Source organism: Mastigoproctus giganteus, chromosome 13, assembly GCF_048544385.1.
Source record: "Mastigoproctus giganteus isolate SK-2022 chromosome 13, ASM4854438v1, whole genome shotgun sequence".
Classification (NCBI taxonomy): domain Eukaryota; kingdom Metazoa; phylum Arthropoda; class Arachnida; order Uropygi; family Thelyphonidae; genus Mastigoproctus; species Mastigoproctus giganteus.
The window spans coordinates 105840431-105860097 of record NC_143587.1 but is presented as its reverse complement, the minus strand read 5'-3'; the positions used below and the strand labels follow the sequence as shown (position 1 = coordinate 105860097).

General features: G+C 36.9%; 1 protein-coding gene across 2 annotated transcripts in view; it reads right to left on the bottom strand.

Moving 5' to 3' along the window:
* Nup205 (nuclear pore complex protein Nup205) overlaps window positions 1-19667 on the bottom strand; it is a 738550-nt gene that overhangs the window by 97246 nt on the left and 621637 nt on the right. For both annotated transcript variants that reach the window (XM_090387115.1, XM_090387116.1), the window contains exon 33: window positions 6966-7098. In XM_090387115.1, coding sequence (XP_090243241.1) covers window positions 6966-7098 — 133 coding nt within the window. The remainder of the gene's footprint in view (window positions 1-6965; window positions 7099-19667) is intronic.

Genomic DNA, 19667 nt, shown 5'->3' with positions numbered 1-19667 from the left:
TGTAGTATGCTTGATTGACAATCTGATTTGGTTCAGCCATAATAATTTCTTTAATATTGAATAGTTTTCATTTTTGATTTTGACATTCTTGATTTTTTTTGGTTTGGAGGATTATTTTGACTATATTTTAATTTCTGAGTTGTATTGGAACGGTGCACTTTCATTGCAAATAATTACAGCTGGTTGGTTGGTTGTTGGGTTTTATAGGCGCATTAGCAACTAAGGCTATAATGCGCCAAAAGCAAATGATTACATAATTACAGCACTCAAAGTCTGGACCTTCTCCAATTTTTTCTTCAAAACATATTAACAAACTCTGACTCGTCTCATTCTTTGATCTTCTTTCAAAATTTTTTGCACCATCTTGGCAGACACTTCTCATGCTTAAAATTTTCAGTTAAAATTTGTCATTTTCTTTGTCCATATTCAGTTCTAATGCAACTATACTAATGCTTAGACAATTACTTCTAATCAATGTCTTTACCTGGTCCACATTTTCTTCATGTTTCATGGATACCAGACAGCCTGGTCTTTCAATGGCATAAAAGATTTTTAAAAGGAACAGAAAATGTGGAAGACAGTGAACGACAACGCTGTCAGGTATCTATGAAAACTGATGAAAATGTGGACTCTTGACATTGTATCTTTCCCAAAACTTGAGGTAACAACTCATAACTTTCAGTTGTTGTTTTCTTTAGTTCTCTTAAAAATCTGAGGTTGATTCATCATTCAATTCTTTCATCTCTCATTTTTCTGGCAAACTGCAAAACACGAGGTAATGAAACTTGTCTCCCTGAAAAGTGAATCAGCATGTTGGAACGTGACTTGGAAGACAACTAGGGGAAAGGTTTAAGGTCAACTGCTGTGCCTTTGTTTCATAGGTGCCACTTAATGTGTAGTGGCTGTGCACACAGTCTTGTTATTTAATAGCCATACCTTGTATTATTTTTCAGTATTAGCTAATTTTGATTTAGCAAATAACCCAAACTGTCAGAAATTTTCTTACCTTCAGATATCCCACATCTGTTTAGCATGAATTTGGTTAAGAAAATCAATATTCAAATTCTCTCTCGCTCTGCCAGGAATCATTACCACACAACCATAATCTTTTGACAGTGTTGCTGCACACTGAACAAACACCAAAATATTCTGCTATTCTCGACTGAGGATGAGCTTTTGGTGAAGGAGTACATTTCACCACAAGCACTTTTTAATGTGTCTTTTTTTTCATTATAGCTATCAAAAAGAACCTGATGACTACAGAAAATGTTAAAATTATTCACAAAGTTTGTGAGGGTACATGCAAAGGTGGGGAGCAATGTAGATGGGCAAAAATTTAGCCTTGCACTTGCTTAATGAAAAACAGCCTTTTCTAAGCATAGAACTGAAAAGGAGAGATGGAGCAAAAAAAAAACAGAATTAACCAATGATAAGCTTCTCCACATGATGTGTTGGAGAAGGTATTTATGGACCAGCATCTGTCCCGCAAACGTAGCAATCAGAAAAACAAAATTAGAGTAACTGATTATTAAAATTAGGGCTTGAGTGCAAATGTGCAAATAGGGTTTGACAATTTAAGCTTCCAACAGATAGACAACTTTTCCAACCATCTGTTTCTAGGTCAAAACAATTATTTTAAATACACTACTTATACAAAGAAATTATTTTATCAAAATTATATACTTAGATTTACTAACATGGTTAATTAAAAATTTAACCTCAAGTTATTGAAATTAATCTTCCCACAGTTAATCTCCACACAAATTGTTAACTGCCCATCTTTGGGGAATAATGTATTGCATTTATTTTAACAAATGTAGCTACGTTTAATTATCTACTTTATTATTCACCTCCAATTTTCAGCTTTAATATCAAAACAATTCAATAATCCTCTCAACAAAAAAGTGACTCAATCTTGGTATGAGCAATGGCTGATCTCAACTAAATTTTTTAAGCCATCACCAGAATTTAAACTACTTCAAATTTTTCTGTGGCAGTTGTTTACAAGTTACCAGTCTATTTATTGATTTTTTTTTTCAAATAGTTATCTTGTATTAGAGGCTTGAAGTGGTGAAACCCATGTTTAGTCTCTAGAGAAAAGTTTCCAGCACCCCCCCCCCATACTTCTCCTTCAACCCATGCACGGTACTAAGTACTAGTACTATAGGTTTTGATACCTTTCGTGTTTGGGGTTTTAATAAAAAAAAAAAAAAAAAAAAAAAAAAAAAATGGTGGGACCTTGAAGTGAACAGTGCTTTTTGCAAAAACCTTTTTTTAGGAAACAAGATTGCTGATGCAGGAAAACATCACAGATTATGAACAAATATATGCTTCATTTACATATATCATCAAGAACAAAAAAAATTTAATTTTTTTTCTTGGAAAACTACCAGTAGTGACAGGTTGCACTTCAACAGTGCTTGAGTGGCATAGCATGTAGGTAATGTAAATTTATTTACATTACTTACTAAGAGAAATAAAACACTTTTAACCTAAGTGAGATTTAAATATCCATTTTTTATACAAAGGTGGAAATTAGAAAAGAATGGCCAAAGATTTTTATTTATTTATTGTCATGCACTTAAACTTCCACAGTCAGAAGACAACACATTAAGCAAGAACTATATACAAGTAAGAATACAAAATTATAAATACAAAATATAAAAATTATAAATACAAAATATAAATATATCAAATTATATACCTGAAACTTCAATGTAAAATACACTTTGACTCATTTAAGTATTCTTTTATGTTGCATATACGAACCAGATTGACCTCTTATATAAAGAAAATTAAAAGAAATCAATTTTTAAAAACTTTTAATAAATGCATATTAAAATTGTCAAAGAATTCCAAGTCCAACTGATTCGATATCTCATAAATCTGTTAAAAAAAAAAAACTAGTAATGCAGAAAGCTCTGTTCGGATTTGTGTGGTTGGAATGGGTGGACTTTATGATTTTGTTTTGAAGTCAGTTGGAGTTTACATATTTCAATGGTATGTTACTGTTGAGTTGATTATAGCTATTCAGAAAAATATATAAGAGGTCTAAGAATTTTCTTAAATTTTCAAAATCCATCGGTGTTAATCTGTGGCAGCTGTCTTGATAATCAATTAATGTAAAATTTAACTTTAGTTTGTAGTGGAGATATCTGGTAAAATAATCATCGATTTGTTAAATAAGAAATTCAATGTCCTGTTCATAGGGATTCTAGATGGGTGAACTGAATTCAACAGCAGGCAATACATGTACAAAGAAGTCTGGATTATTAAGGTTCCAGCTTATTCTTTCAAATAGTCCAAGTTGTCTTCTGGCTTGATTCATACTGCAATGATTTTTGAAACTTAAAGATCTTGTATCAATTGCTTTCTGGGCAATACAGTTACTCTTAGTTTATTATCAAATATTATAGTTTTATATGGGAGATCAAAATTGAGAGTAGGAGTGTGCTATAGGCCTAATGACTCTGATGAGTATAATAAGAAACTGTACAGGGAAATAGAGTGGGCCAGTAAATCAGAGAGTCTTATAATGGGAGATTTTAATTTCCCAGATATTGACTGGAGTTTGGGGGCTGGTCACTCACACACTAGCAAGGCTTTTGTGGATTTATTGGATGATTGTTTTCTACATCGGCATGTTCGGGAGGCAACTAGAGGGAGGAATACTCTTCATTTGATTATCAGCAGTGACTCTTCATGCATTAAGAATCTGCAGATAAATGAACCACTAGGTGGCAGTAATCACAGTGTGCTGAAGTGGGATTTACTCAAAGAGATAACTACCATTAGGGGTAAAGGGAAGGGTTATTGCTTTCGTAAAGGCAACTACGATGGACTGAGACAGTATTTAAATTCTATACAGTGGGACCAACTGATGATGTTACCAACAGCAAATGCAAAATGGGAAGCATTCAAAGAACTTATCTTGGAAGCTACTAGGCTTTACATACCAACTAAGAAATATTGTTCAAGGTTTAGGCCTAAATGCATGTCAGATGAACTGATGAGGCATATGGCAGAGAAGAAACATGCATGGGATACATACAAATTAACACATGACACAGAAGCCTATGATAGATACAAGTTGATCTGTAACCAAGTTACAAAGGAGGTTAGACAGGCAAAGGCAGAGTATGAGAAATCTTTGGCAAGGGATGCAAAGAAAAACAGCAAAGAGTTCTTTACTTATATAAACTCTACAAGGAAGGGAGGCGCCTCCGTAGCCAGGTGGGAAGGAGCAGCAGTGCGTCGCACACGCTTCTTGATTAGACCGGGGTTCGAGCCCATCACCACCAAATACGGAGGATGAAGAAAGGTCAGGGAATGACCACCGCATATCCCGGAGCAATATGGCCTTAGTTGCTAATGCTCCTAAAAACCAAATAACAACAACAAGGAAGGGGATGAATCAGATTGGTCCACTTGATGTCGATGGGTCAACTGTTGATGATCCTGCTCAGGTAGCTAACAAACTAAATGAATATTTTGCATCGACATTCACACATGAGGAGTTATTTAGCGAGGGGAAAGCCAGGGGTGTATTCAACTCTAGCAGTAAGCTAGAGAATCTTGTAATAACTGAGAGTAAAGTGGAGGAGAAACTGTTGAAGATAAACACAAGAAAGGCACCTGGGGTGGATGGGATCTATCCAGTTATATTAAAGGAGGCAGCAGAGGAAGTAAGTAAACCCTTAGCCATAATTATGAGAGCTTCCTTGAACTCAGGGGAGGTACCCGCAGACTGGAGATGTGCAAATGTGACCCCAATTCACAAAGGAGGATCAAAGGCTGACCAAAGCAATTATACACCTGTGAGTTTAACTTCTGTTCCAGGAAAATTAATGGAGGCACTAGTTAAAGAGGCACTGCAGGATCATTTAGACAAGACTTCAGTTATAGCTCGGACACAGCATGGTTTTGTTAAGGGGAAGTCTTGCCTGACCAATTTGATTGGATACTATGATGCAGTCACAAAGGAACTGGATGCAGGGAATAACTTTGATATTATATACTTGGATCTTAGAAAGGCTTTTGATACTGTTGCACATGGAAGACTGCTGCACAAATTTGAGCAGTGTTACATGGAGGCAAATTGCTGCTGTGGATAAAGGGGTGGCTGAGGGGGAGAAGACAGAGAGTGGTAATCAATGGACACTGCTCATCATGGACTAATGTTATTAGTGGAGTCCCTCAGGGTTCCGTGTTGGGTCCATTATTGTTTTCTGTATTCATAAATGATATTGATGATGGTATATCAAGCTTAATGTCGAAGTTTGCAGACGATACAAAGGTAGGCAGGGTTGTCAAGGACACTACTGACACTATGCTGCTGCAACAGGATCTGGAAAGGTTGAGCAGATGGGCTGAGAGGTGGCAAATGAAGTTTAACATTGACAAATGTAAAGTACTACACATGGGAAACAGCAACCCCAGAGCAATGTATCAACTCTGTGGTACTACACTGACAGTGGTAGAGAATAAAAGGGACCTGGGGGGTGGTTGTGCAGGCAGATATGAAGTTCTCTGAGCAGTGCAGATGGGCTGCAAGAGTAGCTCAAGGTGTATTGTCAATGATATATAGGAATTTTTCTAGCAGGGATAAGGAGGTGATTATTCCCTTGTATAAGGCAATGGTCAGGCCACACCTAGAGTACTGTATACAGGTCTGGAGGCCTCATTTCAAGAAGGATGTAGAGCTGCTGGAACGAGTACAGAGAAGGGCAACAAGATTAGTGAATGGAACAAAGGGGTGCTCTTACGAAGAAAGGCTTAAGTTTTGCAAATTACAGTGTCTGGAGACTAGGCACCAGCGAGGTGATCTGATAGAGGTGTATAAAGCCTTGAATGGTTTAAGCATGCTCAATGCTGATGGGATTCTTCCTCTTGCTCAGAATAATCACCTGAGAGGGCATAAATTCAAATTAAGGAAAGAGACAGATGTAGGATAGACGTGCAGAAATTTGCCTTTAGCCAGCGGGTGGTTGGTTGGTGGAACAGACTTCCATCCCTTGTGGTGGAGGTTGATAGCCTAAATAAGTTTAAGGCTCAGCTGGACAGGTATTTTGAACGAACAGAGGGGTGAAGTGGAAGTGGGTTTTTTTTTTTTTTTTTTTTGGCTGATGCTGCATAAGCTTGCTTTCTTGCATCAAATGCCTCTACTAATGCTAATGCTAATACTTGTGACAATTTTAATAAAGAACTGTAGTAATTTTTGTTTGGTTAAGCAGCAGGTCATTATTTAATGTCCATGTTTATAATGTTTGTAAATATTCATTAAGCAAGAGGCAATCTCTAAATTTGTGGATATTCATGCAGATGTAGAGGACCACCCCCCCCCCCAACACTCCAGGAACCCAGGTTTTTCGTCCAACAAAGCGGGCAAACTGACCAGGGAATTACGTGGAATTTACAGACACACCGATGCCTCATAGCCCTAGATGCTCTAGTATAAAAACCTTCAATTTGTGATACAAGTGGGTGGCATTTCCTACTAAAATAAAGAATAATCACCCAAACTGGTGCTCTTTCAGCTGGATAGAATCTGGATAGAATCTTCTTAATTCCTTTGATTAACATCCTCAATAATTTTTGCAGAAATATTAGATTGTTTGAATCAAGTATTGATTAATAGAAATCAAATCTTAAACTTGTATATCACTAGTTCATAATTTCAAAATTTAGTGTTTACTAATCAGTTGGTGTTTTAATGTTAAATATGATTATATAAAGTTTGATTTTTCTATATAAACGTTGCCTTCACCTTCCCATACCAGAGCATGCGTTTCACACAGAAGATTCACACAGCTGCATTGCATACTCTTGCAATGCAGCTGTGTGAACTGAATAAACAGATATTTAATTTTGCGTAACCCACACAGTAAAAAAATCTTGATTTACAATTAGAAAAGCAATCTCCCAGAGATTCATTTAAATAAGAAGTCATCTTATTTTATTCTAACCTTCAAGTGGGGCCCTGGATAATACCGCGGTTATGAGAGAGAGTTCTTCTAAACCAGATGAAGAGTCGATAATTGAACGATCCCGGAGTACAGTAGTAAAAAGTTCCACATGGGAAGCAACAAACACTAGTAACTGTAAAATATATAAACGAAAATAATCAGTAAAGCATTCTTTAAAGCAAAATACTTTTAAAAATGGACATATTAGCATTAGTAGAGGCATATGATGCAAGAAAGCAAGCTTATTCAGCATCAGCCAAAAAAAAACAAAAAAAAAAAAAAAAAAAACACAACCACTACTCCCATTTCACCCCTCCGTTCATTCGAAATACCTGTCCAGCTGAGCCTTAAATTTGTTTAGGCTATCAACTTCAACAACAAGTGATGGAAGTCTATTCCACAAACCAACTGCCCGCTGGCTAAAGGCAAATTTCCGCACATCTATCCGACATCCGTCCTTCCTCAATTTGAATTTATGCCCTCTCAGGTGATTATTCTGAGCAAGAGGAAGAACCCCATCGGCATTGAGCATGCTCAAGCCATTCAAAGCCTTATACACCTCTAGCAGATCACCTCGCCGATGCCTAGTCTCCAGACTCTGTAATTTGCAAAAATTTAGCCTTTCTTCGTAAGAGCAACCCTTTGTTCCATTCACTAATCTTGTTGCCCTTCTCTGTACTCGTTCCAGCAGCTCTACATCCTTCTTGAAATGAGGCCTCCAGACCTGTATACAGTACTCAAGGTGTGGCCTGACCAATGCCTTATACAAGGGAATAATCACAACCCTATCCCTGCTAGAAAAATTCCTGTATATCATTGACAAGACACCATGAGCTACTCTTGCAGCTCGTCTGCACTGCTCAGAGAACTTCATATCTGCCTGCACAATTACCCCCAGGTCCTTTTCATTCTCTACCACTGTCAGCGTAGTACCACAGAGTTGATACATTGATCTGGGGTTACTGTTTCCCATATGTAGTACTTTACATTTGTCAATGTTAAACTTCATTTGCCACCTCTCAGCCCATCTGCTCAGCCTTTCCAGATCCTGTTGCAGCAGCATAGCATCAGTAGTGTCCTTAACAACCCTGCCAACCTTTGTATCGTTGTCCAGGTTTGCCACCTGCAAACCTGGACATTAAGCTTGATATACCATAATCGATATCATTTATAAATACACAATGGACCCAACACTGAACCCTGAGGAACTGCACTAATAACATTAGTCCATGTTGAGCAGTGTCCATTGATTACCACTCTGTCTTCTGCCACTCAACCATCCCTTTATCCATAGCAGCAATTTGCCTCCAATGCCACACTGCTCCAATTTGTGCAGCAGTCTGCCATGCGCAACAGTATCAAAAGCCTTTCTAAGATCCAAATATATAATATCAAAGTTATTCCCTGCATCCAGTTCTTTTGTGACTACATCATAGTATCCAATCAAATTGGTCAGACAAGACCTGCCCTTAACAAAACCATGCTGTGTCTGAGCTATAACTGAATTTTTGTCTAGATGATCCTGCAGTGCTTCTTTAACCAGTGCCTCCATTAATTTTCCTGGAACCGAAGTTAAACTAACAGGTCTATAATTACTTGTGTCAGCCTTTGATCCTCCTCCTTTGTGAATTGGGGTTACATTTGGACATCTCCAGTCTATGGGTACCTCCCCTGAGTCCAAAGAAGCTCTCATAATTATGGCTAGGGGTTTGCTTACTTCCTTTGCTGCCTCCTTTAATATAACTGGATAGATCCCATCCACCCCGGGTGCCCTTTTTATGTTTATCCTCAACAATTTCTCCTCCACTTTCCTCTCAGTTATTAGAAAATCATCTAGCTCACTGCCAATGTTTAATTCACCTCTGGCATTCCCCTTCCTGAATAACTCCTCATGTGTGAATGTAGATGCAAAATACTTGTTTCGATTGTTAGCCACCTGAGCAGGATCCTCAACTGTTGAACCATCAACATCCAGCGGACCAATCTGTTTCATCCCTTTCCTTCTTGAGTTTAAATAGGTAAAGAACTCTTTTCTGTTTTTCTTTGCATCCTTTGCCTGCCTAATCTCCTTTGTGACTTGGTTACAGACCAACTTATATCTATCATAGGCTTCCATGTCACCCATTAATTTTTATGTATCCCATGCATTTTTCTTCTCTGCCATATGTCTTATTAGTTCATCTGACAACCATTTAGGCCTGAACCTTGAACAATATTTCTTGGTTGGTATGTAAAGCCTGGTAGCTTCCAAGATTAGTTCCTTGAATGCTTCCCATTTTGAATTTGCTGTTGATAACACATCAGTTGGTCCCACTGTATAGAATTTAAATATATACAGTAAACCCTCGATTTATCAGACCAATAAATAAATAAGAGGTGGCAAATGAAATGAGGTAGAAGGGGTGTCTGTTAATGCCGAAAGTCCGTTAAATCGAATGTAACCTGGAGAGGCATTTTTTAATGTTCCTAATGTAAAAAAAGCTTTAATATAACATACAGTACTGTACAATATAAAATTATTAAATTATAATAAAAAATGTGTAATATCCTGTTGTAAATATAAAATGTTGCAATTTGGCCTTTGATTTACGGATATCAGAAACAGTTATTTTTTTACGCCGTAAATTTCACAAACACATGCTACTGAGACGCCTTGTTCTAATTTCTAAATTAGCTCTAATTTCTAATAAAAGTTCATACACTTTCTTTTAACTCCTCTATCACTTAATGCCATTTTTAATTGTAAGGATTGCAAACGTATTTAATAAATAAAAAGTCACAATTCAGAAATCACAGAAACACTCCGTATACAACCTGACTGCACAATAACTTGAGGCAGACTGAAACCGAAACAAAGTAAGTCATTACACCTGCAGTTTAGTGTCCCGAGTCACATTCAGCTCTCAAATCACCACCTCCTCATATCTGTTATCTGGGAAAAAATGCATGGGATACATATAAATTAACATGTGACACAGAAGCCTACGATAGATATAAGCTGGTCTGTAACCAAGTTACAAAAGAGGTTAGGCAGGTGAAGGCAGATTAGGAGAAATCTTTGACAAAGGATGCAAAGAAAAACAGCAAAGAGTTCTTTACTTATGTAAACTCTAGAAGGAAGAGGATGCATCAGATTGGTCCACTTGATATCGATGGTTCAACTGTTGATGATCCGGCTCCGGTAGCTAACAAACCAAATGAATATTTTGCATCGACATTCACACATGAGGAGTTATTTAGCGAGGGGAAAGCCAGGGGTGTATTCAACTCTAGCAGTAAGCTAGAGAATCTTGTAATAACTGAGAGTAAAGTGGAAGAGAAATTGTTGAAGATAAACACAAGAAAGGCACCTGGGGTGGATGGAATCTATATTAAAGGAGGCAGCAAAGGAAGTAAGCAAACCCTTAGCCATAATTATGGGAGCTTCCCTGGACTCAGGGGAGGTACCCATGGACTGGAGATGTGCAAATCTGACTCCAATTCACAGAGGAGGATCAAAGGGAGACACAGGTAATTACAGACCTGTTAGTTTAACTTCTGTTCCACGGAAATTAATGGAGGCACTGGTTAAAGAAGCATTGCAGGATCATCTAGACAAGACTTCAGTTATAGCTCGGACACAGCATGGGTTTGTTAAGGGGAAGTCTTGTCTGACTAATTTGATTGGATACTATGATGTAGTCACAAAGGAACTGGATGCAAAGAATAATTTTGATATCATATATTTGGATCTTAGAAAAGCCTTTGATAATGCTGCACAAATTGGAGCAGTGTGGCATTGGAGGCAAATTGCTGCTATGGATAAAGGGATGGTGGATTGGGAGAAGACGGAATGATAATCAATGGACATTGCTCTTCGTGGACTAATGTTATTAGTGGAGTCCCTCAGGGTTCAGTGTTGGGTCCATCGTTGTTTTCTGTATTTATAAATGATATTGATGATAGTATATCAGGCTTAATGTCAGTTGCAGACGATACGCAGATTGGCAGGGTTGTTCATGACACCAATGACAGTACACTGCTGCAACAGGATCTAGAAAAGTCGAGCAGATGGGCTGAGAGGTGGCAAATGAAGTTTAACATTGACGAATGTAAAGTGCTACATATGGGAATCGTTAATCCCAGAGTAACGTATCAACTCTGTGGTACCACATTGACAGTGGTAGAGAATGAAAGGACCTGGGGGTAATTGTGCAGGCAGATATGAAGTTTTCTGAGCAGCACAGATGGTCTGCAAGAGTAGCTGATGGTGTCTTGTCAATGATACACAGGAATTTTTCTAGCAGGGATAAGGAGGTGATTATGCCCTTGTATAAGGCAATGGTCAGGCCACACCTTGAGTACTGTATACAGGTCTGGAGGCCTCATTTCAAGAAGGATGCAGAGCTGCTGGAACGAGTACAGAGAAGGGCAACAAGATTAGTGAATGGAACAAAGAGGTGCTCTTACGAAGAAAGGCTTAAGTTTTGCAAATTACAGTGTCTAGAGACTAAGCACCTGCGAGGTGATCTAATTGAGGTGTATAAAGTCTTGAATGGTTTGAGCAAGCTCAATGCTGATGGGATTCTTCCTCTTGCTCAGAATAATCACCTGAGAGGGCATAAATTCAAATTGAGCACAGATAGTTGTAGGAAAAATGTGCAGAAGTTTGCCCTTAGCCAGCAGGTGGTCAACTTCTATGACAGATTGAATAAATTTCCATCTGTCGTTGTAGAAGTTGATAGCTTAAATAGATTCAAGGCAGAACTTGACAAACATTTGGAATGAGTGGATGGGCAAAATAAGCATTTTTTTTTTTTTTTTTTTTGGCTGATACTATATAAACTTGCTTTCCTTGCATCGTGTGCCAATGCTATTACTAATAAAATACAATTTCCTGAATTTTATTATAAAAATAAAAGTAAGTAATTAGACTCTAAAGTGTTTAGGGCATAAGCCTCAAGCTATGGGAGAGTCTAGACTATGTATAAATATAGTGCAAGCGCATCAGAAATACATAGCTATATCTGATATCATATATCAGATATAGCTATGTATGAATATTAGTAAAGTGGCATCGTTTTAAGTTATATCTCATATTGTGAATACCTTCACAACAAGTTGCCATGATATTGCACTACTTCGAATAAGTAAAGCTTCACCTAAGGAAAAGACTAATGTTACTTATTCTCAGATGGATACCACCACCCAGCTTAAAACTTAACTTAACTTAAAACGATGCCTTTTACTAATATTCTGATTTATTCAGATATAGCTATGTATTTCTGATGTGCTTGCACTATATTTATACTCCCATAGCTTGAGGCTTATGCCCTAAACGCTTTAGAGTCTAAATACATGATACACCATCAGGCATCTCTCATACTGTGGAGTTATACTTCATAACTGTTTTGCCATCATTGCATCACTCGGGTACCTGCCCACCCACCGAAGAAGGGCCAAATAGCCCTGAAACGGTGATGTCTGGGTGGTGGTGGTATCCATCTGAGAATAAGTAACATTAGTCTTCTCCTTAGGTGAAGCGTTACTTATTCAAAGTAGTACAATGTCATGGCAACTTGTTGTGAAGGTATTCACAATATGAGATATAACTTAAAACGATGCCGTTTTACTAATATTCTGATGCGCTTGCACTATATTTATACAAAGTAATTATCAAAACAATAATGGAAATAAGTAATTATTATTAATTTTTAATTAATAATAACACTGAAGTTTTGTATAACTTAAAAAAAAAAATATGGTCGAGATTAACATGTACATTACTGTATTATTATTTGTCCGGGCCGTTAAATCTGAAATTCGTTAAATCGAGTATATATATATAAATTTATATATATATAAATTGTATATAAATTTTTTGATAATTACAAGTATTTAATATTCCTAATTTAAGTTGCAATTAATAAATCTTGTTTCAAATATAAAATATTTTCTAATGATGCTTCTTAAGAGATCACATTCAGTTATATTAAATTTTCAGTTGACTATGCATATCAGCAAACAAATACAGTGGACCCCCGCTTTACGATTGGTTCATTTTACAATGGACTCTCCTTTCACTATATGAAATGTAGTAAGCACTGGTTATTGTGATCCCATTTGCAAATTGAATTATAATTCAATTAAGCAGCGATTCTGGTAAGTGAAAATAGGAGGAATATTATCCACAGTCTATACAAGTAAAGATAAAAAGCATAAATTTACACTTTATTACCTTGACATTAAACAAAATTAAATGATATGCAAAAATTGGAAGAATATTTCCACAGGTAAGCAAAATAAAAATAAATTTATGCTTATGTACAAAGCTTAATTACTATTGTAATATGTACATGCTAACTAATTGATATTTCTGTTCATCAACATTTTTTTATTGTAAAATTTAAAACAGTAAAAAATGTAAGCAATCAATAACAAAGAACATGGCACATATGAAATTGCAACTAACACAATACATGCAAGTTAGATGTGGAGTAACAAGTCTACAAAAATTAAAAATCAGGAATGAAGAGAAGATTCTGAAAATTTATTTATTTATTTTTTTATATATTTGAAGATTCCACGGAAGGAGAAACACATTTCACCACCTATGGGTAAATAAGATCAAGATTACTACCCGTTTATAATAGATTGCACTAACAGAAAAGTCCAATAACCAGGAAACTGCAAGTTTTCATTGTTTTATGGCCGTGACCTCCAGAAATATCACAAAGGCATTCAAAATCCAGACAGGATTTTGAAACCCCATGGCTGCCAGGGCAGGTCATGGGGTTTTGTCAATGATATATAGGAATTTTGCTAGCAGGGAAAAGGAGGTGATTGTCCCTCTTTATAAGGCAATGGTCAGGCCACGCCTTGAGTACTGCATACAGGTCTGGAGGCCTCATTTTAGGAAGGATGTAGACTTGCTTGAGTGTGTACAGAGAAGGGCAACAAGATTGGTGAGGGGAATGAAGGGATCCTCTTAACAAGAGAGGGGCTTAAGTTCTGCAAACTGCAGTGGCTGGAGACTAGGCACCTGTACGTGATCTGATTGAGGTGTGTAAGGCCTTGAATGGGTTGAGTACGCTGAATTCTGATGGGATCCTTCCACTTGTTAAGATTACAAACCTAAGGGGGTATAAATTCAAATTAAGAAAAGACACGTAGAATAGATGTGCAGATATTTGCCTTTAGCCAGCGGGTGGTTAATTGCTGGAACAAACTTCTCGTTGTGGAAGTTGATAGGTTAAATAAATTTAAGGAGGAACTGGACAGGCATTTGGAGGGAATGGTGTGATTTTTTTTTTTTTTGGCTGATGCTGCATAAGCTCATACACTTGCTTTCTTGCATCACATGCCACTACTACTACTACTACTAAAATTGATTCTTATAACTGAACATATGATAACAATGAAAGTGTAGTGCATTTTAATGATTTGAATTCGTTTTCTGAAAGTTGATTCTATAAAGCAGTTGATCCTACTAACCAGTGACCATGTAAGAGGCACCTAGTTATTTCACTTTGAGATATAAATAGCTTAGTTTTATAGCTAAATTTCAAATTCCAAGGTCGGAATGAATTACCAAAAAAACAGTGTGTTACTGGGTTCACGTTACGATATTTTCATGATACAATGGTGTCTTTGGAATGGATTAATATCATAAAGCAGGGATCTACTGTAAGTGTCAACACACACACACAGAGGGTTTTTCAACTGAAAGGCAATGGGGCGATCTTGTTTACTTTTAGATTTAGGTGACTTCTCCACTGGACTTTTTTTGTTGTTGTTGTATTTACTATTTAGATTTCACAGATTTTTTTTTCTCAATGGAAAATCAGTTCACCATCCCCAGTTTAGTCTAAAAACATTATCAATGTACTTCTGACACACCTGTAAATGAATTTTATTGTTTGAAAACACACACAAATTAATAGTACATCACGTTTGTTCTTAAGTATATGTGTTTAGCCGTACAGAGCAGGTGGCTGTATGTGTATGAGTGGTGTTAAGTGTAACACCTCATCAAGCTACAAACGTTGTACTTGTGTCTGTTATAACTAAATATTGCTTACTAACTTGCAAAAGGGGAAAGAGAAAGACCACTGAAATTACAATTTTTAATCATTCTTTCCCACGCTCCAGTACAAACTCTTTCCACATACTAATTAGATATAATTAATTATTATAATATAATATATATATATATAATATTATATAATAAATGATAAATATTATAAAAATTTGAGGCAGTGTTAGGTGGGTCGGAAAACTGCTAGCTTGGGGGGATTCACCGACTAATAGATTAACAGTAGCCACAGGCAGAGGTGAAAGTGATTCTTGCACTTCTTCCACTGGAATGCGCAGCAGCCTGAAAAGCAAGGTGCTGGGGATTTAATGCACTGCTTGGAGTCATCATGGAACAAGTAACTACATGGACTATGTTAGGGTAATTAAGAGTAAGAACCAGTGCATGTATACTAGCATGTACACTAATGCTAGGAGTACAGTAAATAAATTTGATGAATTTGAAGTGCCGGTCAAGGCATCAAAGTCAGATATTGCTGGGATATAAGAGATGTGATATCCCAACAATATCTGCCAATATCAATGTGGTGTCACACAGATATAAGGAATGCAGAATTGGAATTTGGGGAGTACAATGTGTACAGAAAAGATAAGAAGGGAGGAGGGGTTATGCTGTTAGTTAAGAAACACAAAATCTAAGGAAGTGCATCCAGTTGACATGGGTGGGAAGTGTAATGCTAAGTCGGTTTGGTGTGACATATGCATTGGGAAATCAAAAATGAGAGTAGGAGTGTATTATAGGCCTAATGACTTCGATGAGTACAACGAACAACTGTACAGAGAAATATAGTGGACCAGTAAATCTTATAATGGGGGATTTTAACTTCCCAGATATTGACTGAAACTTGCAGGTTGGTCACATGCACCCCAGCAAGTCTTTTGTGGATTTATTGGATGGTTGTTTTCTACAGTAGCATGTTAGAGAGGCAACCAGAGGGAGTAATACTATTAATCTGATTATCAGCAGTGATTATTCATGCATTAAGAATCTGTAGATAAAAGAACCATTAGGTTGCAGTGATCACAGAGCACTGATGTGGGATTTACATAAAGATGTAACTACCATCAGGAGTATAGTGAGACAACATCATACGATGCTAATACATGCTAATTCTTATATGAAGTTCTGGCTATTGAAAGGTTCCATCAGAGCTTGCAAAATGTGATTCTCAATACAAAATTACTGGCTAACCTTTCGCCAATATGGCGTCTAACGCATATAAATTTTCCAACATGTGCTTTAGCTGTGCATCCTGAGAGTTAAAAGTTCATCTATAAAAATACACATAACTTTCATTTCTTGAAATAACCAACTGATGATGTTTTACAAAAGTTTCCCGTTAAGATTCTTGGCTACTCAGTTCACATCACTGTTGTAATTATGTATGACACCCAAGTAAAACACTCCTTTTTCGTTGGGTCATTTTTAATTTAACTTTCACTTTGAATTCTATGTCTTCGAACCATCCGGATTAAGAGGTGAGTACCGTAAAAAGCATAAGCCCTTGCTAAAATTTAATGATGAAAATAATTGGTACTATAAGTCCTTTCTATAAATAATTTGCACTAATGAATATGGAATGCAAGCAATCTGAGGACCTGGGATGGGGGTATTTTTATCAGTGTGGCCTGCTCTAGTTGGTAGAGGGAATTGATTTTGCAAGGATGGAATGTATTTACACAGAGAAAGCACAAGAGTCTTTACCAATGTCATTAAAGGAGCTTTAAGGATTCAGGGAAAACACTAACGGGCGGACAAGGGAATTATAACATGCAACTGGTTAATATTATAAGTCAAGGTCACACTTGCACTCCCATCAAGGATTCAAATGAGAAGCCACCAGAATCTAAGGTTTATCACTCTCAGTTAAGCAAGTAGACAGTTGTGATGAAAGCAATGCTCAACATACCAATGATTGTATCAGGATAGTGAATAACAAGAAAGTACAAAGCTTAAACTGCATTATAGTAACAGTAATATTAATAGCCATATAGTGCAAGAAGCCAGAGGCTTTTGCTGCACTGACTGGGAGGATTTTGAGTAGATAAGAAAGAAGAAATTATTTGATTCCCTCCTCACATAGATAACGACCCAGTTGACCTTGGGATTTATATTATACTTTTACAGTAATGTTAGCAGCACTGTCATAAAACAGATAAATCTGAGTTTGATTAATTGAGACTTGGTGTTACACCGATATAAGGATAATGAGATACACTTTGAAATGTAAAATATGTATAGTCTTTCTGCCATGAGATCAAACTCAAGTCACCACCATACAGTCCAATTTAGTTTTTGAAGGGATTCACGAAAAAGAGAGCAAATGCATGTGTTAAATTTCATGTTTTATGATAAGTGATGAGTACAGGGTCTGCGTGGGCAGCAGATCCTGTACTCTTGTAAACAAAAGTTGAGAATGGGAATATGTTACAGACTGCATGATAGTGACAAGTGGAATAAGTCTCTATATGAAACTTGATTGGGCAAGCAAGTCTGAGGTGCTTTGTCATGGAAGATTAACATCACTAGTTGGAAATTGTGGACTGGCAATTTGCCTTATTGAGTAAATTTTTTAATCAAGGTGATGGGATATGTTCATACTATTAACTATATCAACGCATCGTAAAGATCAGATCAAGAGTATTTCTTGATCCGATTATCAATGATGATAATCAGATCAAGAAATGCTCTTGATCTGATTATCATCATTGATCCAAATAATATCAAAAACATGAACAGGAACTGTTAGCAGTGAGTGACCATAGGTTCTTAAAGTGAATAATAACAATAAAATGTTAGTAGTCAAGAGTAGTGGCAATAGTTTTATTTTGAAGAAAGAGGATTACTGTGATCTAATGAGATTCCTGGACTCAATCATTTGGAATGAAATATATCGGAGGAAAGTACAATTGAACTAGGTTACTTTCAAGGCATTTTTCATAGAAGCCACTACCACATTCATTTCACTAAGGAGGTATCAAACAAAGAGATGCCAAGATGGATTAAAATAGATTTAGTGAGCTTAGAGAACAGAAAAAGGCAATACAGACAGGTAGCTCAGACTCAGTGGACTAATGTTATTAGTGGAGTCCCCTGAAGTTCAGTGCTGGGCCCATTGTTGTTTTTTATTTATTAATGATATTGATCGAAGGTACAAGGAGTGATCATTTAATTTGCAGACTGGTGCAAGATCTTATCTTAATTGTCATCATCTGAACCTTCTGTGGATTTCTCCTTCTTGAAACACTCTCCCTTAAACTTTACATACTTTTGCCACCTGTTGTACTATGCATTAAATGCTTCTTGCAAGCCATTTTTGAAAGACTGATGTGGCTCTGCAAACATCATTGTGTCAGACATGAAATGCATGCCTTTCAGAGCTTTCTTCAGATGTAGAAACAGGAATAAATCACACAGGGCTAAGTTCGGGAAATAAGGGGGATGTGGCAGAACTCAGTACCTATGGCAGTGATCACTGGCTGCACAATATTAGGGCCTGGCATTGTCCTGATGGAGAAATCACTTCACACTGGAAAGTTCTTGATGTTCTCACAAATGACATAGCAAAGTTTGATTCTGAGAACCTCAGAGTATGCTTCCTTATTCATAGTTGTTCCACAAGGCACAAAATGCGTAATAAGAATGCCTTTTAGTTCAAAAAACGCAAGAAGAACCATTTGTTTGTCAGTCAAACAAGAAGCTCAAAATTCATTAGGCCTTGGTGAATCAGAATGCTTCCACTCACTCGACTGCCTGTTTTGTCTTTGGATCATAGTGAAAAATTCAAGTTTCATCACGTCACTATTTTATTTACAAGTTTTGACCCTGTGTTTCAAAATAATCAAGTATTTCTTTGCCCAAGTCTATTCTTTGCTGTTATTTTCTGGAGTCAAATTGTGTGGAATCCAGTGGGCACAGATTCGCAACATTTTCAGGTGACCTTTCACAATATTGTCAGCACTACCGTATGAAATGACATTCTAACAGCTAATTCACGAAGTGTAATTGCCTGTCTTTGTCCAAGATTTCCTGGGCTTTGCAATTTGCTTAGGAGTTGTTGAGGAGGAAGACTGACCAGGACTTGGGTCATCTGCAACAGAATCACAGCCTTCACTGAATAACCTGTGCCATTTAAATATGGCCGTCTTATCAAGACACTTATTAGCATATACTTCATTCATCTCTTTAACTGTTTCTAATGCATTTAACCCCCATCTGACACAATAAAAAAATCACATATCGCTGTTCAATCTGTGTGTCTGACATGATCCTTGCTTCACTAGTAGCAAATGGTTACAAAAACTCTTTTCACCCAACACTAGCTCAACAAGTATTGGCATGCACACACAGAGTCTGCTCAGTAACAATCAGGGAGAGAGCCCACTAGTGGCACTTATGGAAAGTTTGCATGGTAAACATAAAATCTTTCATCAGGCCACAAATTAAATGATCACCCCTCATAAATTAGACTTAATATCTAAGTTTGCAGATGACACAAAGGCAGGCAGGCTGATTAACGACAGTAATCAAGATATCCTACTGCAACAAGATCTAGAAAAATTAGGCAGATGGCTGAGAAATGGCAGTTGAAGTTTAACATTGACAAATGCAAGATACTGCATATGGCT